The 24,380-nt window shown below is 48.5% G+C and overlaps 1 protein-coding gene across 2 annotated transcripts in view; it reads right to left on the minus strand.

The window, feature by feature from the left end:
- The window catches only part of CORO2A (coronin 2A), a 76,725-nt gene that overhangs the window by 26,250 nt on the left and 26,095 nt on the right, over positions 1-24,380 (minus strand). For both annotated transcript variants that reach the window (XM_029054593.2, XM_029054591.2), the window contains exon 2: positions 7,967-8,167. In XM_029054593.2, the coding sequence (XP_028910426.1) occupies positions 7,967-8,167 (201 nt within the window). The remainder of the gene's footprint in view (positions 1-7,966; positions 8,168-24,380) is intronic.

A 24,380-nucleotide genomic window follows, 5' to 3' on the forward strand; every position in this document is an offset into this window, starting at 1 on the left:
GGGCAAGTCACTTAACTTCTCTGTGCCTCAGTTCCCTCATCTGTGAAATGGGGATGAAGTCTGTGAGCCCCACGTGGCTCATTCCCTTGTAATCTAAGCAGCGTGGCTCAGTGGAAAGAGCCCGGTCTTGCGAGTCAGAGGTCGTGGGTTCTAATCCCGGCTCTGCCGCTTGCCAGCTGTGTGACTTTGGGCAAGTCACTTCACTTCTCTGTGTCTCAAGCACCTCATCTGTAAAATGGGGATTAAAACTGTGAGCCCCACGTGGGACAACCTGATCACCTTGTAACCCCCAGTGCTTAGAACAGTGCCTTGCACATAGTAAGCGTTTAACAAATACCACCATTTTTTTTTTATTTTTTACCCCAGCGCTTGGAACAGTGCTCGGCACATAGTAAGCGCTTAACAAATACCAACATTATTATCATTATTATTATTACCCCAGCACTTAGAACAGTGCTCGGCACATAGCACTTAACAAATACCAACATTATTATTATCCTTAGATACAAGATAATAAGAACACGGGGCTCACAGTCCAGAACAGTGCTCGGCACATAGTAAGCACTTAACAAATACCAACATTATTATTATTATTAGATACAAGATAATAAGAACATGGGGCTGACAGGCTAAGTAGGAGGGAGAACGGGAATCAATTAACTATTAATTCTGCGGCCAGCCCAGAATGGCTCCAGGTCAGGGGAGGGAGGAGAAGCCAGCCTGCGGCCTCCGCTGCTCCGGCTTTTTAACAAGCCACCTCACCTCCCTCATGTTGTCCGCCCACCCACTCCCACAGCTCATAGCGACAGGGGGCACGGTGAAGGGAGAGCGTGGGGGCGGCTCCCATCTTGGGGCAGAGTCAGGTCACCTCCGTGGGCCCAGGAGGGGGACAAGAGCAGCCCTCGAGCCCGGTGCGCTATACACTGGGCAGAGAAGGGCATCCTCTCCGCGGTCCTGCTGCCCAGTGCTAAGCAGCGGGAGAGGTTTCAAATGCTCGGGTGTCCCACCAAGAAAAAGTTTCGACCTTCGCCCCCGCTTGCCCGAACGCATCTGTAACCACTCCCCAGCCTGCCTCCCCTCTATCCCTTCCCCCCAGTTACCTACTGGATTTTCTGCCCTATTCATTCAATCGTATTTACGGAGCCCTTACTGCGTGCAAAGCCCTGTACTAAACGCTTAGCACTAGAGAAGCAGCACGGTGTAGTGGTTTAGAGCACGGGCCTGGGAGTCAGAAGGTCATGGTTCCAATCCCGGCTCCGCCACTTGTCCGCTCTGGGCAAGTCACTTCACTTCTCGGGGCCTCAGTTACCTCATCTGTAAAACACGGATTGAGACTGTGAGCCCCGATGTGGGACAGGGACTGTGTCCAACCTGATTTTCTTGTATCCACCCCAGCATTTAGTACAGTGCCTGGCACACAGGAAGCACTTAACAAATATCATAATAATTATTATTAGTTTTACTAAGCGTTTAGCACTGTACTATTTCCTTCACTGACAACTCCAGCCTACTGGGGGATGGTCCACAGACTGCCGCAAGGGATGGCTGGGGTGAAAGGGGCTCTGAGTCGTTCGGGGATGGAGAGGGCCAATTTTTGGACACGACAGGAATGGTCGGGAACCGTTAATCCCTGTGGGGGAATGGGACACCGAGTTAACCCATCCCTTTCCTCAAACTTAATGGCTCTTCATTTCATCCTTGAGAGATAAAATAAAAAGAGAGCGAGAAAGAGAGAGTGTCGGGGGGGGGGGGGGGGGGTTTGCTGAAAAAGTACCCAAAATGAAATAGAGGGGGAAGATCCTAACCCATCCCTCTCCTTAAACTTAATAGCTCTTTGTTTTAGATCTTACCCACCGTCGCCCCCCCGCACCTATTCTCCAAATCTGACTCTTCCCCATAGCCTGATTTTCACCTGGAGGAGAGGGAAAGAAGGGGGAAGGAGTGAGGAAATCCACCGCTGTTCCAGGTCAATGTTCCCGGGCGCAGGGACAGATGTTGGATCCCAAAGGCAGGCCCAGTGAAGAAAATAAGTGCTCTGGGTAGGTGGTGTGTGGTACTCTCCCAAGCGCTTAATACAGTGCTCTGCACACCGTAAGTGGTCAATAAATACGACCGAATGAATGATTTTCTTTTATCATTTGAGTATATATAGTATCTCATAGACCTTAATGAATCCATCAATGGTTACACACAGATTCTTTCAGGAAAATTCAACCGTATTTGAGAATTTATAGATCTTTTAGAATTCACAGAGCATCCTCCTTTCCCTCCAAGATCCCAATCCTCCTCCCAGTTTTCTTATCCCTATTGATAACACCACCTTCCTCCCTGTCCCAGAAGCCCGGAACCTTGGCGTCCCTGATTCCCCACTGTTTTCCAGCCTTTACGTCCAGTCAACCGATAAATCTTGCTGGTTCTTCCTTCATATCACTTCCTGGATCTGCTCCTTCCTCGCCACTGAAACAAGCTACCAACCTAGTCCAAGTGCTTGTGATATGATGGTTAGACTCTGGGAAACTGGAATGGGGCCAACGTATTTCAAGGTGCCCGTTTTTGAGGGAGAAGGGGGGCAGGGAGGGGTGCCGGGAGAGGAGGAGCGAGCCATTTCCAACTGAAATGGCGATTAATAATAATGATGATGATAATTGTGATATTCGCTAAGTGCTTACTGTGTGCCAGGCACTGTACTAACTGCTAGGGTTGATACAAGCAAATCGGGTTGGACACAGTCCCTGTCCCACATGGGGCTCCCAGTCTCAATCCCCATTTTACAGATAACTGAGGCCCAGAGAAGTGAAGCGACTGGCCCAAGGTCACCCAGCTGACAAGTGGCAGAGCTGGGATTAGAAAGTTGGGGGTCCTGATCCCCGGCTCCGCCACTTGTCTGCTGTGTGGCTTCGGGCCAGTCGCTTCACTTCTCTGGGCCTCAGTTACCTCATCTGTCAAACGGGGATGAGAGTCTCGCTCTGCGGCCTCTAGCCACGTTCGGAACAGCCCAAAGAGCGGGAGTAGCAGGAGAGCGTGCCGGTTTTCCCCCGCGCCCATCCTAGAGCGGCCCCCCACGCCCTCGGTATACCATTCACAGCCACGCCGGCTTGCTGTGAGATCTGACAGTGCGGCTGGTGGCCGACCAGCTGCGGTAGTTTGGGCCCGGCGCTGTGGCCTTGGGCGGGCAAAGTCACCGTACCAGGGACAAGCCCACTCGTCGGGACATAGGCCAGTGAGGGGCAGTCCAGCCCCTGTGCAGCCCTGGAACCATAAGAAGGAAAAAAAACCCATTTGCTTTGAAATAATGCTTTCCCTGTCTCCAGTCTCTCCCAACTTCAAGAAGATGATCCGTGCGGGAGTACGGAGCAGGACTGAAGTTTCGCTGGGCAATAATCGCCCCACTCATCCAAGATCTCCACTGGCTGCCCATCTCCCTCCACAGCAAGCAGAAATGCCTTCCCTTTGGCTTCATAGCTCTCCTCTACCTCTCTCTATCTTACACATCGACTTTACCAGCTCCTCCTCAGCTGTAGACTCTTCCACCTCTGACCCCTTCTTCCAGCTGATTCCCCAGCCTGGAACTCCCTCCTCCGCCCAAATCCATAGCTGACCACAGCTTTCCCCGTCTCCGAAACCCTTCTCAAATTCCAACTGCTCCAGAAAGCCTCAGCGAAGAATTCCCATGACGTAAAGTTGCTTCACCCCAACAGCCACCCGTTGCAACTATATATTTCATTCTTAGCCTCATCACTTAGGTACATATACATATTTTTATATGCATACCTATTTACACACCCCATCGTTTATACAGCTACTTCATTCTGATTCATTTGTACTATTTCCTGCTACTTTCTCGATCTTCCTCCTGCTCTCGCTACTCGTAAATCATTTTTGTCCATCTGTCCACCCCATTAAATTGGCAGCTTCTTGAGGGGGGGAAATGCGTGCGTCTTTGCTTCTCTTGTTCCCTCCCAAGCACTCGGTGCAATCAATACATACCATCTTCGTCAACAGAATCCCTGGAGCATCTACTGCGTGCAAAGCACTGGTCTAAGCTCTTGGGGGACATTTGGAAGAAGCAAAAGACATGATCCCAGCCCTTGCGGGGCTTGTACTTAGTGGGGAAGACAAGCAGACATAAATGAAGGCATACGCAATCATCAAGAGTTTTAGAGGGACCGCAGATGATAAAGATGAGTAGATCAATGAATCACAAATAGGCGGATAAGTGGGTAGAGGTGACAGAGGGGATGGCTGGATGAGCGAGTAAGGCGATCAGGGAATTCAAGCAATCCATCAGGGAACGCATCGCTCTTAAAGGAGATGTCTTTCTAGATAGTGTTTGAAGGAGGGCAGGGACATGTTTGGAAAAAATGGATGGGAGGGTGTCCTGGGCAAGGGGAGAGTCAGGTAATGGATCGGAGGGGAAAAACTGAGAGTGACGGGGAACGGCGGTTTCAAGATCGTGAAAATAAACAAAAACCGAATGGAATTAACCCTCCCGTTGTGAGTGAGAGTCGCTTAAGAAGGACTAGCATAATGTTTTGCAGAGTATGGATCCATCAGCTTTGCCCCGGCAGCCCTGGGTCGCAAAGTAGTTTGATCCTCACAGTGGAGGACTGCGGAGTCGGGGAGGGAAGAGTCAGAGGGTAGTTTGATCCCTCCCACACAGTGCCCTGCTCCCGAGGCGGAGGGACGATCTTTGGTTTACCCCGTCAACTTCAGGGGCCTACTGCTGACTCTCGAGCGGGAGGGCCCCTCAAAAGGGCAGTTCCCGGTTCAGTAGATCCAACAGATCTGCCCTTCCCACATTATTGCTCTGTGGGAATTATTATATGGTTTGTTTTTAAAAAAAAAAAAAAATGGGAGCTCGCTGGGAATTTTTCCAAGACTGTCTGATTCAGAATCCACCTAGGGTGAAAATGATCTTAGTCTCGTCATTCATTTCTTCACGACCCGGCACAGAATATCTATGACAAGCAGTCATCGGGCAGGGCGGTTCAAAATGGCACATTATCACATGAACAGAGCTGCAAGAAAAGCTGCTTCAGGCAAGGGTGGAACTTAAACCACACCGGCTGGGCAGTAAGGCAGAAAAGAGTTGGTTTCTTTTCCAAAAAATAGTTTTGGAAAATGTCATCTGCCTCAGGCCTGATTCTGCACACAGTTAATAAGTAGGTTCACTTTGTTTCCTGCAGGGAAGGGATGGAGAGGTTTTTGCAACTGAAAGCTGAAAACAAGGAGAATCATGCTTCCCTGAGAAGTGTAGGGGGATTCAGTACAGTCCCTAAATATTCCTCCCTTAAAAGGACAGGAGTTCTATGCCACATGAAGCAGCATGGCTCAGTGGAAAGAGCATGGGCTTAAGAGTCAGAGGTCATGGGTCCGAATTCCGGCTCCACCACCTGGCAGCTGTGTGACTTTGGGCAAGTCACTTCACTTCTCGGTGCCTCAGTGACCTAATCCGGAAAATGGGGCTTAAGACTGGGAGCCTCACGTGGGACAACCTGATGACCGTGTATCTACCCCAGCGCTTAGAACAGTGCCCGGCACATGGTAAGCGCTTAACAAATACCAACATCATTATTATTATTAATATTATTAAATGGAGAATGGGTGTACATTTTCTCAAGGACATTTGGGGTTTTTTTCTCATGGTCCCTCTGGGCCTTCATAGCACTGAAGTTGCTTTGATCCATCCATCTATGTCATTTCTTACTGTCAACCTTATTTTTATCTCTTCACTGAGCTTTCCACTTTTCCGCCTTTTCCATTAGGTCTTGAAACGCCAAACATCTGTCTCCTCTAATACTTTTCCCCTCTTTTGCCGTGAGCCTCTCTCCTTTTTTATTTTCCAAAGCTGTGGTCTCTTAAGGCCTGACAGGGAGAAATACATCTCCTTAAGTGCCTGACTGACTCCCACAGAGAGACGTGGGCACTGGGGCCAACCGAGCAGTAGACGTAGGCTTCCAATGGGCTAAAGTAGGTCAGATGAGCAAGGTCAGAGCTGCCCCAGAACATATGCTCTGGTCCCGGGATGACCCCAGTCTGGAAGGTCCCCAGGAGGAGGAGGAGGAGGAGGAGGAGGAGTCGTCCGTCTCGAGGCCTCTATTGCTTCCAGTCCGCTTGGGACACCCCAGGATGTTGGACTCCCCTTGCGCAGGTAAGAATCCCTCCAGGAGCCCTGGAGGTGGCCTCCAGCAGACCATTCAGAATGAGTAGTCGGGCTCGGACCAGAACAGGGTCCGAACAGGTGACTCTTGACCAAATGTCTCTGACTGATGTAGTCTAGAACTGTACTCATCCGATCGTATTTGCTGAGCGCTTACCGTGTGCAAAGCCCAAACGGTAGCCCCCTGGCCCGGCTTGGGAGCCCCACCGTTTTGAAATCAGCCTCTGGACCATGGGGCAGGACTGAAATGATGTACCATTACCGTCGAGAAGCAGCACGGCCCAGTGGATAGGGCCCGGGACTGGGAGTCGGAAGTTCTAATTCTCGTTTGGTCACTTGTCTGCTGTGTGACCTTGGACGAGTCACTTAACTTCTCCTTGCCTCAGTTCCCTCACCCGCAAAAGGGGGATTCAATACCTGTTCTCCCTTAGACTGTGAGCCCCATGTAGGACCTGATTACATTGTATCTGCCTCTGCGCTTAGTACGGTGTTTGATACATAGTAAGCGTATATCACTATTATATACCACTGTACCACAAATACCACTATTATTATTATGTTTGTTCATAATATTCTTCCAACAGCACGATTGCCCAACCCACTCTATAGAGGAAACTCTCAAGGGAGGAAGGGAGGCCATTCTCATTTCAAAGAGCCTGTATTTTTACAAATTACAGTAAATAACTTATTGCAGGCTTACAAATAGTTTTCTAAAATCTCTAGGCCCACCAAAATTCTATTCAGCTGCCTCATTTTTGCACTAGCCCTGCCCACATTAACAGCGTCACCTCCTGCCTGTATCTCAACTCCCTTTCCTCTACTCCCTCTACTCATCTGAAGCAGCCACCTGCAACAAAAACACTCAAAAGTTCCCATCAAGCATGATTTTAGGCTTCGAAACAGAACTGAGAAAAGACTAGAACGAGAGCATACCTTTCCTTGCCCCATATTTTTCAGGCTAGTTGCCTAATTTTCTCTAGGCCCACACCCTGGTTTCTTTGAGGCCTAGGGATGGTGCTATTTTCACTTTTGCTTGACTGTATCTTTAGTCCATGGGGCTTTTCTTTAACCAAACTGGATCTCACAAGATCTCTATGGGGTCGACGGTGAGTAGAACCCACGCACTCCGAGTCCCAAGCCCGTGCCGTTTCCACTAAGCCACGCTGCTTCTCGGAGCCGGGTCATTCGAGTGGGCCTCGGTTGAAAGCATTTCTGATTTCTGAAACAGAGGACAAGGTCTCAGGAGGCTCACAGATCTGGGACTGGCGCTTAAGTAAAGCCGATGGGCTCACTGGAGCCTGATGAAGTTTTCGTCTCTCTCCCTGGGAGTCAGGGGCAGTTAAGTGCGGGGCGGAATGAGGACTAGAGTCTGGCCCTGAACTCGACTCGGTAACAACTAGGCCCAGCCATCGTGAGAAGGAGCGTGGCCTAGTGTTTAAAGCACAGGCAAGGGAGTCAGAAGGACCTGGGTTCTAACCCCAGCTCCACCGCCTATCTGCTGTGCGACCTCCGACAAGTCACTGCACTTCTCTGTGCCTCATCTGTAACACGGGGATGAAGTCCATGCGTCCCGTGTGGGACAGGGACCACGTCCAAACGGATTACCTGGTATCCACCCCAGCGCTTGGAACAGTGCCTGGCACATAGTAAGCATGTAACGAATACCAGTTTTTTTTAAAAAAAAAGTGGAAGTTTTATCATCAGCTAGCTCTACCTTACCCTGCGATGCCCTCGTAAAGACATGCCCTCTCCCGGCAACCCCCCACCCCTCCGCCGGCGGCTCCAGCCCATTCGGTGCTTCGTTACCTGATGTATCGGTATAACGAGAAAGGCTCCCCCGCCAGCACATTCGGTCACGACGGCGATGAAATGAGGATTGACAGCACAGAAATGGTTGTCATGGACGCTCTTGGTAATGGGCACGGAGTCATAGCAGTTCTCCTTGCTTGCGGCTTTGCCGAAGACGTGACGGAACTTGGAACTTCGGTACTGAGGGTGCCATGTCATCTGCCAAAGAGAGGTGACAGAGAGTTTGGTTTTGTTCTCTCCTAATGGGATGACGGCGATTATTACTTGAGAACGTTATCGACAATAACGAGGGACTCAGCTACACGGGCGCAGCTGAACTAGGGCACGAGGCATTTAGGGGCTCCGTTCCAGAGCCTAGGAGCCCAACAAACCACTGAGCTGAAAGTCCAGCTGCTTAGCGAGGCCCACAGGTAGCGACACCGGAGGATCTTCGGCGACCCTAGTGCTCGATGATTCTCGCCGCGCCGCCCTCCTTACGTAGGGGAGGAGAGAATTGGTGGATTGGGAGGGAGGGGGGAGGCAGCGTCACTCAGCAAACTCCACGACGGCAGGTCTGGGGCTTTCAATCGATCGATCGATCATACTGATTGAGCACTTACGGTGTACACGGCACCGTACTAAACGCTCGGGAGAGTATAACAGGGTTGACAGACACGTTCCCCGCCCACGACGAGCTCACAGACACTCTGGCCCAGACCCTGGGGAAAACATCACCCAAGGCGTGTAGAGGAACGTACGTATACTATGACTCCTAAATGACGACACTCCTTCCTCTAGACTGGAAGCTCCTTGTGGCCAGGGGTCGTCCGTACCTACTCCTTTGTACTGTGCTCTCCCAGGTGCTTGAGTAGCGTGTTTTGCACATGGTAGACGCTCAGTCAATCGATCAACGGTATTTATTGAGCACTTACTATGTGCAGAGCACACTACTAAGAACTCGGGAGAGGAGAGTACATACAATTGACTGATTGATTGACGTACAGACCTCCGGCACGAGAATTGCAAACTTTATGGAGGCCATCTCAGGAACTCAGGAGCTCAGTGGTTACTCAGTGGCTCAGTAGGCCACAGGTGCTCAGAATGGAAGGTGAGGGTGTCTAGGCTTTAAGGCTCTCCATCACCTTGCCCCTTCCTACCTCTCCTCCCTTCTCTCTCTCCACTGCCCACCCCACATGCTCTGCTCCTCTGCTGCCCACCTCCTCACCGTCCCCTGTTCTCGCCTATCCTGCCGTCGACCCCCGGGCCACGCCCTCCTGCGGTCCTGGAACGCCCTCCCTCCTCACCTCCGACAAACTAATTCTCTTCCCCTCTTCAAAACCGTACTTAAAGCTCACCTCCTCCAAGAGGCCTTCCCAGACTGAGCTCCCCTTTTCCCTCTGCTCCCTCTACCCCCCCCCTTCACCTCTCCGCAGCTTAACCCTCTTTTCCCCCCATTTCCCTCTGCTCCTCCCCCTCTCCCTTCCCATCCCCTCAGCACTGTACTCGTCCGCTCAACTGTATATATTTTCATTACCTTACTTATTTTGTTAATAAGATGTACATCACCTTTATTCAATTTATTTGCTATTGTTTTAATGAGATGTTCATCCCCTTGATTCTCTTTATTGCTTTTGTTCTTGTCTGTCTCCCCCGATTAGACTGTAAGCCCGTCAAAGGGCAGGGACTGTCTCTGTTACCGATTTGTACATTCCAAGTGCTTAGTACAGTGCTCTGCACATAGTAAGCACTCAATAAATACTACTGAATGAATGAATGAGTGAATGAATGAATGAACAGGAAGTGCTCAACAAATACCGCCGATTGATTCATCGGTAGGAATAGTAATACGTAGCCCCGATATTAGTAGAGTTTGTCAGGAGCCCACTGGCCGTGGTGCACCGTACTAAGTCCCGGGGAAGTAGAAAAGAACTGGCACTTTCTTGCCCTGCAGGCTTACACTCTAAAAGGGGAGACACCCATAAAAAGATGAACAATGAAAGTAGTCAAAAGAAATTAAATGAAGCTGACATAAATACCCGAATGTTGAGGAGAGGGGAAAATCGGTTCCTAAGTGTTGGAGTTGGCTGAAGGGATCTTGTCCTGGCAGGACAGCTCAAGAAAATGCCAAGGACAGGAATTCAGCACCTTGCCCTTCATGTCCCAGCCTTGGCGTGACAAAGGGGCATCATAGAGACAGTGGAAAAAAGGGATGTCAGGGAGCCAACAGGATCAGTGAGAGTGTGAAACCAGCTGCTGGCTACTTTTCTAATTTTCAAGCTGCTTTCTTTCAAAATTCCCTAATGCCCAGCAGGCTGGGCCTGAACTTCCCCTCCTCGACATGTTTTTCACATGACCGAAAACTGGCATCTGCATTTAGGGTCTAGGCAGGGGGGGCTCAGGGGGTTCAGCCAGACCCAAATAGCAATGGAGTCTGAGAGCCCTGTTTACGACCAGGATCTCAACCACCTGGCCTTGGCTGAAGTGCTCCCTTGCTCCCAGAAAGGAAACTTCTATTAATGGAATTGTGGGGCTATGGGATTCCTCTAAGTATCCTCTTTGGGCCACCACGCTCCGGGGAGCCTACCAGAGCTCCATAGCCCTAAGGTGGAGCCACTCGATGGGTGACCTCGAGCCATTTCATTTCACTTATTTTCTCTGAGTCTCAGTGTCCTCATCTTTTTTTTATGGTATTTGTTACCCAGTCCCTGTCCCACATGGGGCTCACAGTCGTAATCCCTATTTTACAGATGAGATAACTGAGGCATAGAGAAGTGAAGTGACTTGTCCAAAGTCACACAACAGACAAGTGGAAGAACCAGGATGAGAACCCAGGTTTTTCTGACTTCCAGGCCCGTGTTCTATCCACTAGGGCACAGTAGGAGCGTGGCTTAGTGGCAAGAGCACGGGCTTGGGTATCAGAGGACGTGGGTTCTAATCCCGCCCCCGCCACTTGTCTGCTGTGTGACCTTGGGCAAGTCCCTTCACTTCTCTGTGCCTCAGTTACCTCAACTGTAAAATGGGCATTAAAAGTGTGAGCCCCACGTGGGACAACCTGATTACCCTGTATCTACCCCAGCGCTTAGAAAGTGCTTGGCACATAGTAAGCGCTTAACAAATACCAAATAAACAAATAAAAAAAATGTAAAACCTATAAAATGGGGACTATATGCTTGTTCTCCCTCCTACTTAGACTGTGAGCTTCATGTGGGGCAGGGACTGTGTCCGACCTGATTATCTTGTACCTATTCTAGTGCCTAGTATGATGCTTGATATGTAGTAAGTGCTTAGCAAATATTATTATTATTATTGTCATCTATGCACTGAGAGTCCTTCCAGGCATTAGGTGGTCCTGTCTATGGGCATTCCCTTCCCTTCCTCAGGTACTTCTATTGGTCATCTGAGCAAGGAACCCATCCGCGGTCAAGGCAGGGTGAAAGGTACGCCAGCTGAGCGCTGAAGTCGGTTGCTGCAGGCTGATAAAAGCCACAGAGTATCTTGGTACCTTTGGTCAGGACAGATGGAGATTCCACTGTGGCTTTCACAGGCCCCACAAGGCTGAGAAGTAAGCAAAACACAAATATCTAGGAAAGCATGACTAGTTACAATGCCTTTCCTCCTCTCGCCATATCAGTTAGATTCCTGAGCATGGAAACCTAATTCTGAGGCACTAATTCTAATTCTGCCTAGTCCTAATTCTAATTCTGCTTCTGGCCTCGGAAAGTGAGGCTTCTCAGGCGACAAACATGAGAGAAGGACTTTCAATGGAGGAGTTGACTGTCAACCTCCCTCGAATCTATATTGGCTGCTAGATCTCTCGCTAAGGACGGAGATGGTCGTCATTAGTTTTGGAATGTTTTGGCAGGCATGGGAATCTGCGGACACGAAGCTCAGAGGGGCAAATGAGGCAAGATTTCTTCGAGAAAACGTCCAGCAGAAATGTGAACTGACCAGGGTACATCCTCATTTCTATACCGCAGCAGCAGACGGAACCACATCAAAGAGTTTCAAAAGAATTCAACAATATAGTCTGTTCCGTAATTAATGTCTGCTAACCACAGGCGATTATGAATGAGAAAAGACCCTACCTTAAATTTAGAGACCTACGTAAAGTGTGTGCTCCAATACAAGGCCAGCTGAGTGGCTCCAGTTTGGAACTGTCCCCTCTACTAAGAGAGTCCCATTCAAGGGAATGTCTCTAAATATTATTTCCCTAAATCCTCCATTTTAACTCAGATTTAGGAACTGAGACATCAACGACTACTACTCTACCGCAAAATGAATTCAAGTCAAAGACTTCTCAGGAGTCCATCATGACCTCCCACTTTCCTTGACCTTTGAATTTCACAGTAGCAATTCTAGCGCGGTGTTGTGGCTAATTTGGCCTTCTACATGGATCACTGGAAGGAAGGGACTCAATCACCCGAGGACAGTCCTCGGATCCCTCACCCAGTTTGGCATTTCTGGGAGTGCCCAAAGAGCCCAATTTCATGTGAATGTGCCCGACCTTTGGCCAAGTACCTTTCTTTTCTTTTCTCTTCCTTGTGAGTCCCTTTTATCTCCCTAGTCATCTCATTTTCACTATTGGTCAGCAACCCGTCAATGATTAATACTAATAATAATAACGATGGTATTGGTTAAATGCTTACTATGTGCCAAGCACTGTTCTAAGCGCTGGGGGGATACAAGGTGATCAGGTTGTCCCACGTGGGGCTCACAGTCTTCATCCCCATTTTACAGATGAGGTAACTGAGGCATGGAGAAATTAAGTGACTTGCCCAAAGTCACACAGCTGATAAGTGGCGGGGCCGGGATTAGAACCCATGACCTCTGACTCCCAAGCCCGGGCTCCTTCCACTGAGCCATGCTGCTTCTCTAAATTTAGTACGTGAGAGCGTATTCTCATTGTCAGCAGCTGTGCTAGGATCGACTGCTATCCACAGGGGTGCTGAGGTAAACCGATAATACTTTTAAAAGTTTCCCTTTATCCCTATTTCACAGATGAGGTAACTGAGGCACGGAGTGGTTAAGTGACTTGCCCAAGGTCCCACAGCAGACAGGTGGCGGAGCCAGGATTAGAACCCAGATCCTTCTGACTTCCAGGCCCAAGGAAGTCAGGCCACTAGGCCATGCCGCTTCGTCATCAGGTTTTAATCGTCCAGCTGAATATTTATTTCCTTATTTTTAATGATATTTGTTAAGCACTTACTATGTGTCAACCACTGCTCTAAGCACTGGGGCAGATACAAGTTAATCAGGTCAGGGACAGGGACTGTGTCCCATAGGTTTCACAGTTTAAGAAGAGGGAGCACGGTTATTGAATCCCCATTTTACAGTTGAGGAAACTGAGGCACAGCCAAGGGAACTGACTTGCCCAAGGTTACAACGCAGCAGACAAGTAGCAGAGGCGGGATTCCTCCAACTCCCGGGCCTGTGCTCTTTCCACTAGGCCCCCCTGCTCCCCACCAATTTCAACCAATCCCTTTGACTGAGAACCATTAGAAAAAGATGGGATGGGTGAAAATTCCGAATAGAAAACTGTGGTCCATTGACACTGAAGACTCCCTGGGAATTCCCTTTCGTGAAAACACTGCTTTAGATTTATCCCTGGATGGATCGGGGCCTGATTCTTGGCACCAGGATCTCCTTGGGACCCCCAAGGGGAGGACTAGGACCTGCCCTGCCTGGTGGAGATCCCTAATTGTGCTGCCTGTTAACAACAACAACATTAATACTATTACTTCTAATAATAATGGCGGTTATCGTTAGGCGCTGACTACGAGCCAGCACTGTACTAAGCGGTGGGGGTAGATAAGAAGTAATAAGGTTAAACGTAGTTCCTGGCTCTTACTGTGCTCAGGTAGGAGGGAAGAATAGGAAGTGAAGCCCCATTTTGCAGGTGAGGAAAATGAGGCCCGGAGAAGTAAAGTGACTAACCCAAGGTCGCACAGCAGGCAAGTGGCAGAGCTGGGATTAGAACTCAGATCCTGTTGCTGGTCGGCATCCCTGGGTGAAGCTCCCCGTGCTGACTTCCTCCTTCAGCCCTTCTCTTCCACTCTGTCCTTTTCCTTAATCCCTTCCCTTTCCCCGCTTCTCTTCTGGTCACCTTCTCCTTTCCCGTATTCCCTGGAAGCCACGGCGGTTCCCGAGACAGCAGTGGGCAGCACGACGTGACAACATCGCACGGGGGAATCATTAATTGTGCACCCTATGCATACCACCTGCTCGAAAGTCTCATCTTGCTAGGCTCTTCTGCAAAAAAAGGTTGCCGACCCCTGTCCTGGAGCACTGAAATGGGACGCGGTCAAATGTCCATTGTGTTGATTATCATTTAGTGGGAATAGCAAATGTCAAGTGCTTTGCTTTTTGAAGCTCTGGGATATATTCCAAGGGCATTATTACAGTTGATTATATCTACGAAAACACCAGTTTCTTCTAATTGTTTTTGTTTTGTTTTTGAGAATGAAAAGCAACTAAGAGGCAATATTTAAAACTCAAGTTAATGATCTTACTCACTCTCTGGTATAGAAAGAGCAAACTATAAGTGTCTCTCTGCAAACCTACCCCAGCGCTTAGAACAGTGCTCTGCACATAGTAAGCACTTAACAAATACCAACATTATTATTTCCTCCTCAAATGTGTTAGAGTCCAGGCCCCATACCGATGAGAAGGTTATCACACCCTGTGCGTATTTCAAAACTGCATCTTCTTGGCTCTCATCAGTTGATCGAAAGCTTCGTTGTTTCGAGGCGCTAAATTCTACTACAATCCGGCAAACTGGGCGAAGTTTCGACATGCCCAGTCACGGAGAGGGAGCTTAAAATAGGCTGGATTCCTGGGGATTGATTACATCCTTCATAATGTCACTGATGTGCTGGTCAGAGGTGGAGCTTGCCAGCCAAACACCACTTAGGACGGTTAGTCACTCCGAACGGGGTACGAACTCTGGGGCAGGTCAGGCTAATTCCCAAATTATGAGACCACTGGGTAAACTGAGGGAGGGTACGGGGATCTGGTGCTTCATGACATCCCCCAGGCAGGTCCACGGTAACGTGAGCCCCGTGTCTGACAACCTGATTACCTTCTATCTACCCCAGTGCTTAGAACAGTGCTTGGAAGTGCTTAACAAATACCATTATTATTAGTAGTAGTATTATTATTAATGCCTCATCCTGCTTCCCCACCCTCTGGAAAAGCGCAAATGACATTTGGGATGCTCTCTGAGGTAGCCTGACCCTGGAGGTGGCTTTGAGCACTTTATCTGGACTGTAAACTCCTCGTGTGCAGGGACTGTGTCTACCAACTCCGCTACATTGTACTCTCCCAAGCGCTTAGTACAGAGGTCTTCACACGATAAGTGCTCAGTAAACTGACTGATGAATTGACTGACTGCATCTACCCCTGTGGAAACACCATGACCTAATGGAAAGGGCACAGGCCTGGGATTCAGAGGACCTGGGTTCTAATCCCATCTCTGCTGCTCGCTGGCTGCGTGACCTGGGGCAAGTCACTACACTTCTCTGGGCCTTAGTTTCCTCGTCTCTAAAATGGGGATAAGATACCTGTCCTCCCTCCTACTCAGATTGTGAGCCACGTGTGGGACAAAGACTTTGTCCACCTTATCTTGTACCTATCCCAAAGGTCAGCACAGTGACCGATGCACAGTATGTGTTTAACAAATAACACCGTAATTATTATATATCCAATACAGAAAGTTTACTTTATAGACATTATTACACGATTCCTCCCAACTGCTCTCCTTATAAGAATGACTGAAATGGATCTGGTTACCCAAACCTTTCGGGTGAGAAGACCGAGGTAGAGAGGGGAATAATTTTCTAGGATTTGACCGCAAATCCGTGGCAGAGCCGAGATGAGAACTCGGATTTCTTGACTTCCAGGTTTGAGTACAAAGTGAGCCGGTTTTAGAAAAAGTGGGTTTCAAACAACTGTCTGTGAAAGAAAAGGAGCAGCATGGTTTAGTGCGTATATAGCACAGGCCTGGGCGGCAATGGGTTCTAATCCCAGCTCTGTCACTTGTCTGCTTTGTGAGCTTGGGCAAGTCGCTTAACTTCTCTGTGCCTCGGTTCCCTCATCTGTAAAATGGGGATTAAGACCGTGAGCCCTATGTAGGACAGGGACTGTGTCCTACCCAATTTTCTTTTTACCCACCCCAGTGCTTAGAACAGTGCCTGGCACAGAGTAAGCGCTTAACGAACACCATTATAATTATTATTATTATTATTATTATTATAAGAGTGAGGCAAGTTCAGAAGAGATGAAACACTGTCCAACTTAGACTGTGACAGGGACAGTCTAACCTGATAAACTTATATCTATCCCAGCAGATAGAACAATGCTTGACTTCTTTAGACTCTTCTAGACTGTAAACTCATTACGCGCAGGGAACGTGCCTGCTAATTCTGTTTTATTGGACTCTCCCAAGTGCTCCGTACAGCGCTCTGCACATAGTAAGCACTCAATGACAACGACTGATCGACTGACACATAGTAAGCACTGAACAAATACCATTAAAAAGCACTGCGCTAAGCATTGGAACCACTACAAGATAATTAATTTCCGCATTCCGTAAGAAAATGAAGTGAAAGCAAGCCTGCAGGGCCTTGGAGGGGAATAGGTTAAAGGGAGAGAAACAAGTAGGATTTTTTTGAGAACCAAGTGCTGCCAAAGCAAGTCAGTCTCCTGAATTGAGACTCTGTGTGAGGATTGATGGAAAAAGAGAATCAGGTTTGGAAAAGAGACGGCAAGACATTAGATTATTTGAGTTTGAGAGACAGATGAGACAGCTAGAGATGAAAAGGGCAGGAGAATCAGGTTAAAGACTGCAGGGAAGAGACAACTCTTGATGATCTCAAATCTTCTTCTGAAGGTCTCGGGTGGAAATGGTCGTAAAAGAAAAAAAGGCTTTTAGTTAATTTCAGATTTGGGATCACGCAGGTTCAAATAAGGGTATACTCAGTTGGAGTCTGTCTCATATCGGATACTTGTTGAACTCACATTTAATCTGAAACCAAAGGATAAAAACCACATAGTAAAGATTTTACTCATTAGAAACTGCAACGCCTCGGGAAGTGCGTGACCACCACGGTGAGATAATTACACGCTTCAGGAATAATCTTTCCTCCGATGTTCTTACCTCCTAAAGAGGAGGGAACAACAGGGCCAGTAGATACTACTAAATGGCTTACTTTTCTTATTAGACCAAAAAATTTTCAAATATGCACCCTATTTTGGGTCACTCAGAGAGCCTTGACGTGGATTAGAGTCAGAGAGGATAACTGCGGTTCACTCAGCACTCTGCCTCCCCTCACCCTACCGCCTCTGGAGATTTGGGGTTCTGGATTAGCTTCAAGAGTCACTAGTGTCCTATCGATATACAATATTCATGGTCGGCCAATTGGCACCAAAATGAAAAACGAATGACGTCACAGAGATGGAGATATTTAAAGGGTCAGAAACAGGGGCATACACAAACATAACAGGAACACAGACGGTCAGCAAACAGACCCACACATTCCGTGGCGTCCACCCTCCTTCCACCCAACATTATTTTCATGTTTTAATGGTATTTGTTGAGCACTTAGTATGTGACAGGTATTGTAATAAGCGATGGGATATATACAAGTTTACCAGGTTGGACACTGTCTCTGTCCCAGATGGGGCTCCAGTTGGAGGGAGGAGGATGTAATCCCCATTTTACAAATGAGGTAACCGAGGCACAGAGAAGTTAAGTGACTTGTCCAAGAGCCAGAATTAGAACCCAGATCCTCTGACTCTCGGGCACATGTTCTTTCCAGCTTTCTGTTCCCCTTTTCCTCCTCCCCACCACCCACCGCCACCCTCTCCCGGCGGAAAGCGGCAACGTGGCCTAGCAAAGGGTCATTTCTAAGTGCTCTTTGTCACTTCAGCTTCCATTACTTATAAACTCTCTGAGGGGAGGGATTGCATCTTTCACTTCTATTGCCCGTTCCCCAAGTGCCATCTCAAAACACTGCTCAGCAGTGTTCATCTACCTGACAAGGGGGTCTCAATGTCTGTGCCACTCTATTTTTATGGATCGTGCGCAGGGGTCCAAGGAAGTCTCTCTCAAAGACACTCACATTTGAGCACACAGTTCTCACCGTCATCAAAAGTAGCGGGAACGATCTGCTTTCAATAGGTGCACAAGACTGTGAGCCCACTGCTGGGTAGAGAGACGATCCCTATTTGTTGCGAATTATACTTTCCAAGCCTTTGCTGCGGTGCTCTGCGCACAGTAAGCGCTCAATAAATCCGATCGAATGAACGAACGAACAAATGTTGACGATGATGCTAATCCGCCAGGACTGCACTCTACAGTCACCAATAACCACGTCCAAATTAGCCCTACTCCGCCCTAGTCGTCCTTGACCTCTCGGCGTCTTTTGACACCATGGACCACTCCTTCCTCCTTGAAACAGGACTGGGCCTCTGTGTTGCTGACAGTATCAAACTGGTTCTCCTCCTACCTCTCCTCTCCTTCACAGTTTTGTTCCGTGGCTCCTCTTCCACTCCTCCAGTACCTCTAAATTAATCAGTCAATGGTATTTATTGAGCGCTTACTATGTGCAGAGCCCTGTACTGAATGCTGGGGTAGATATAAGATAATCAGGCGAGACAGTGACTGTCCCACACAGGGATCCCAGTCTAATCCCCTTTCCATGGGTGTTCCCCAAGGCGCTGCTCTGGGTCCCCTTCTCTTCATAATAATAATAATAAGACTCACCAGGGTTGAATCACTGATCTTCCCGCCTAAACCCACTCCTCCTGAATTTCCCATCTCAGTCGACAACATCACCACCAGCCCCATCCCAGAATCTGACAACCTCGGTGTCATCCTCGATTTCACACTGTCTTTCAACTTTCACGTTTAATCCTGCAGGTTCTTCCCACGCAATGCTTCCCCGATCCGCTCGGGCCTCCCGACTCAAATGGCTATTGCTCGGGTCCAACCAAGCTCTTGTCATACTGCGGATAGTCTCTCTTCCTCCAGCCTTTCCCCTCGCCAATCTACGCTGAGCACCGCTACCTATCTAAATCACCAGGAAGCGGTGCTCAGGAAACCTCTCTCCACTCCTCCAATTCCTTCACTGGCATCCCACTCTCCTCCATTTTCCCTCAAGCAAAATCACCTCATGATTGGCTTCAAGCCTCCTCACTGACTCTCCCCATCATATATATCCGCTCTCTTCACCCACCACTCTCTAGTTCGTTTCCTTTGTTCCTCCCAAGCAAACCTTTGATCCGTATCTTGTTTGACTCTCCCACTTCCTCCCTTTGTTCACACAGTTCCCAGCCTGGAACTTCCTCCTCCACAACACAGCTCATGCTTCCATTGCTCTTCCCCATGCATCCCGCAGTGAATGCCCAATAAATAGCATCTCTCCAGTACTGAGGACACAGCAGCTGGTGATTCTTCCAGAACGGTTGGGAGCCCAGAGCCCACAAGGTGGTTGATGGCAGAGTGTCCATTTTTGGTCAGTGGTACAATCTGCAAATTAATAATGACACTGAGACAACAACGAACGACAGACACCCAAAAAGACTCTAACACCTGGATTAAAGGGAAAATGGACCGCCGTTCCTCGTTCTTCACCCCTCCGCCTCCGACCTCTGGCTCGCTCTTTCCTCCTGCCTAGAACTCTCTCCCCTTTCAAATCTACTAGACCACAGCACTCCCCGTCTTCAAACTGCTTCTGAAATCCCTCCTCCTCCAGGAGGCTTTCCCCAGTGAATATTTGCCCTCCCCGGGTCACATCTTCCCTATTATCAACTCAGCACTTTTGCACTTTTCTCATTACATCTTTGTTCCTATCATTTGACGTTCCCTACTATTTTAGCACTTCCTCCCTCCTCCTAGTTGTACATTATTTTACGTCTGTCTCCCCAAAGAAGACAAGGATTGTGTCTCCTAACTCTATCGTACATTCTCAAGTGCTCGGTTCAGTTCTCTGCACATAATAGGAAGTCACTCAATACTACTGAGTTACCGATTGATGGATCAATTGAGAGGAGCGGTAAAGCACAGACTGCAGTCCCTGGCTAGCCACGGGAGCCAAGCAGTTACTTGCCTTCAGCAGGAACGACGACTTCAGCCTCCAAAAAATGTGGGTAGGGAAGCGGGATGCAAAGCTGGTGACTGACAGCTCCTTTCGCCTCTCCCAGAATGGGCAGCAGTGGAAAGGATGAACTGCTAGTGAGCTAGAGTGTCAGGAGTGGCCAAAGGTGACTAACAATAATAATAATGATAATGGTATTTGTTAAGTGCTTACTATATGTCAAGTGCTGTTCTAAGCTGGGCTGGATACAAGTTAATCGGGATGGACACAGTCCCTCTCCCATATGGGGCTCAAAGTCTAAGCAGAAGGGAGTAGGATTTAATCCCCATTTTACAGATGAGGTAACTGAGGCCCCAAGAAGTGAAGTGACTTGCCTAAGGTCACACAGCAGAGCAGGGATTAGAATCCAGGTCCTCTGACTCTCAGACCCATGCTCTTTTCACTAGGTCACACTGCTTCAATATGGTGCAGAGCTTCAAATACTAAACTATTCTCCCATGTTCCCTATTCAATTACTCCTTCAGGAAGTTATTCCAAGATACCCTCAAGAACTGAGAGCGTTAAAGCAGCTGCCAAAGGTGTTCCGTTTGCCATCGGGGAGCAGGTTAGTTGCCCGAGAATGTGGCTCCTTAAAAAAGTGGGAGAAGATATTATGAAAAGAAATGTAATAGGAGAAAGAAAAATAATTAAAATGGGAAGGACGTACGAGTAAAGACAAAGAAAGAAGCCAGGATAGCTGATTAGAGATCTAATAGTCCAAGATTGACATTTCAAGGCTAGGAAGGATAGGATGGAAGAAAGAACAGGCAGCAAAGAGGTAAAGAGAACAACATAAACAGGAAAAGGTGGAAAACATTGATTGAGGAGACCCCAATGCTATAAAGTCCAGTGGGAAACGAGGAAGAAGAACCTTGGCATTGGGCCCTTCATTTAAGGACACTGGATAAATGTCGCTGTGAATACATATTAACTTTTAGTGGCACCTCCAGAGATTACAAGATAGGTATAGACTAGGTGGTACTAAGAATTTCTCATTCCACGTGTACACACATATTGCATATGGATTGGTCCTTACGAGAACTAGGAACTGACAGACATTCATTCAATCGATCAACTGTATTTATTGAGCTCCTACTGGGTCCAGAGCACTGTACTTCATTCATTCATTCAATGGCATTCATTGAGCGCTTACTGTGCGCAGAGCCCTGTACTAAGCGCTTGGGAAGTACTTGGCACTTAGGAGAGTGTGACAGAATTGGTAGACAGGATCCCTGCCCTCAAGGAGCTTAAGCGCTTACTATGTGCCAAGCACCGTTCTAAGCGCTTGGGGGAGACATTGTAAAATCAACTACAGATAGGAGGAAGTAATACGTAGAAAGTACAAAATTGCTATTGGGAAACCCGGAAGGGGTGGGGTGGGGATTGTGAGTACTTATGTGCTTGGATGGTGCTGAAGTGCTGAGTTTGCAGCTAGGGAAATATAAGATGGGGTGATTAGAACTTAATCGGGGAAGGCCTCCTGAAGATAGGATTTGAAAAGGACTTTGAAAATGGTCTGGGAATGTGACAAGAGTAAGTAGGTTATCTTGAAAGGAATGGAAGAGTGCAAGCTGGCTGGGGTGTGGTGGGAGAAGGGAACAGTAAATAGGAGAGCTGATTAAGGGCCTCAAAGCCAACAGTTGGAAGTTTCTGTCTGTGGCGGAGAGGGATAGATAACCATCGGTGGGATTTAAGGAGTGGGGAGACATGTGCAAAAGGACATTTTAGAAAAATAGACCTGGAAGCAGAGCGAGGCACGGACTGGAGAGGGGAGAGACTGGAGGCAGAGGGAGACCAGCGAGGAGACTAATGCACTAGTTGAGTTAGGCTACGACAAGTACCTGGACAGTGTGATGGCTGCTTGGATGGAGAGGAAAGAATGGATTCTGGAAGTGAATGTCGTGGAGGAAGATCCAAGAGGATATGACAGCAGACTGAATGGTAGGGACTGATAAGAGAGGGAAGGATCAAGACTATTGGCTTGGGCGATGAAGAGGATGTCAACCTAGGTGGAGAAGGGGATTTGGGAGGGAGGGAATTCGAGGAGTTCAGTTTGGAGAATATTGAGCTTGAGGTGCCAGTGGGACATCCAGGTATAGGTGTTTTGGAGGCAGGAGGAAATGTGAGATTGGAGAGAAGGAGAAATGGCAAGCCTAGCGAGGTAGAGATGCTAATTGACGCCATGGGAATGGATGAGCTCCCCAAGGGAGTGAGTAAAGACTGAGAAGAAAAAGGTGACCTGGAACAGAAGCTTGAAGGACACCCACAATTAGCGAGTGAGGAAGCGGGGGAAGAGCTGGTAAAGAAACTGAGAAGGACCGACCAGAGAGGCGAGAGGAGAACCGAGAGAGAACTGTGTCGGAAAAACCAAGGTTAGTTGGTTAATTTTTTGGGAGACGGGAGTGGCCTACAGTGTTGATGGCAGCCAAGAGGTCGGCAGAATAGGATATCAATCAATCGATTAATCCATCGACTGTATTTACTGAGTGCTTACTGGGTGCAGAGCACTACACTAAGCACTTGGGAGAGTATGATTTAACAGAGTTGGTAGATATAACAATAATGATAATAATTAGGGTGCTTGTTAAGGGCTTACTATGTGCCTGGCACTGCTCCTAAGCACCAAGGTAGATACAAGATAATCAGGTTGGACACAGTCCCTGTCCCACATGTGGCTCATAGTTTTAATCCCCATTTTACGGACGAGGGAACCGAGAAGTTTAGCGACTTGCCCGAGATCACACAGTGGCGGAGCTGGGATCAGAACCCATGATCTTCTGACTCCCAATGCTCTATCCACTAGGCCATGCTGCTTCTCGATGTTCCCTGCCCAAAAGGAGCTTAGAATCTAGAGGGAGGCAAGAAGGAGGTCATTGGTGATCTTAGAGAGAGGGGCTTCAATCGACTGAAAGGGGTAGAGGCTGGACTGTAGAGAGTCGGGAAGGGAGCTAGAGGAGAGGAAGTGGAGGCAGAGACTGCGTATACAATCCTGTTGGAGGAATTTGGATGAGAATTGGCATGGGGGAGATGGGGCGATAGCTTGATGGTGCACTGCAGTCCAGAGGATATAGAGGATTGTAGGTGTTTTCAAAGGAAAAGGATAGCAGCCAGCAGAGAGTGAGAGTGTAAGTTCAAGAGGTTGAAGACGGCAGTCCAGGAGGAAAGAAGAATAGGTGCAAGTGCTTTTAGAAGGTGAGAAGGGATCGGCTCATACGTAGATTTTGAAAGCAGGTGGGAGACCCCTTTTCTAGAGCAGACCGAGATGGATGACAGAGAAGAGAAGCAGCGTGGCTCAGTGGAAAGAACCCGGGCTTGGGAGTCAGAGGTCTTGGGTTCTAATCCCAGCTCCGCCGCTTGCCAGCTGTGTGACTTTGGGCAAATCACCTAACATCTCTGTGCCTCAGTTCCCTCATCAGTAAAATGGGGATTAAGACTGTGAGCCCCACGTGGGACAACCTGATCACCTTGTATCCCCCAGCGCTTAGAACAGTGCTTTGCACATAGTAAGCGCTTAACAAATACCGCCATTTATTTATTTTTTTATTTTATGACAGAGTGGATGTGGGGGGTGGGAAGATCATGGGGGAACTCATGCCTCATGGCTTTGATTTTGTGAATACAGAGGTTGGCGAGGTCGTTGTACGAGGATGGGGAGGCGGAGGCCCTGGGGGTTTCAAGAAGGATTTAAAAGATCTGTTTCAAGAAGGATTTAAAAGATCTGGAATGGATGGTGGGGGCATTGAGCGTGGGGGCTGAAGAGGAGGAGAAGTAGTGTTGCTGAGTGGAAGAGAGGGAAGTTTCACCAGGTGAGGATGAATTTGAAATGGCAGACGTCAGCCTGGTTCCCGAATCACTGCTCTGAGCCACAATCAGAAGCAGCAAACTGTGGAGGTGATCTCAGGCAGGGGGTTGGTGGTGTGAGATGGACAGCAGGACGGGGGGCGAGGGAGTCGAGTCCGGCAGAGGGGATGGAACTGAGGACGTGAATTTGTGCATCGAGAGCGGAGACCAACCGAGGCACGATGGCTTGGGATAACTAGAGAGAAATATCAATGATTGATTGATTGAGTTACAGATTGGAGGCCGCTTAGATGGAGAGGATAACTCTGTGGGGACGAGGTGTGTGGGAGAGAGGGCGGGTGAGGAGCTTGTGGTCAGAGAGTGGGACTTCAGAGCTGATTAAGTTACCAATGGTCCGATTATTTGGGATGATGAGTTTCAGCCTGTGTCCAAGTGGTGAGTGTGGAGGTGGGGTGGAGCAGGAGGCCTGCAGAATCTGCGGCACGAGAGGAAGTGTG

Source organism: Ornithorhynchus anatinus, chromosome X5 (genome assembly GCF_004115215.2).
Source record: "Ornithorhynchus anatinus isolate Pmale09 chromosome X5, mOrnAna1.pri.v4, whole genome shotgun sequence".
NCBI lineage: Eukaryota > Metazoa > Chordata > Mammalia > Monotremata > Ornithorhynchidae > Ornithorhynchus > Ornithorhynchus anatinus.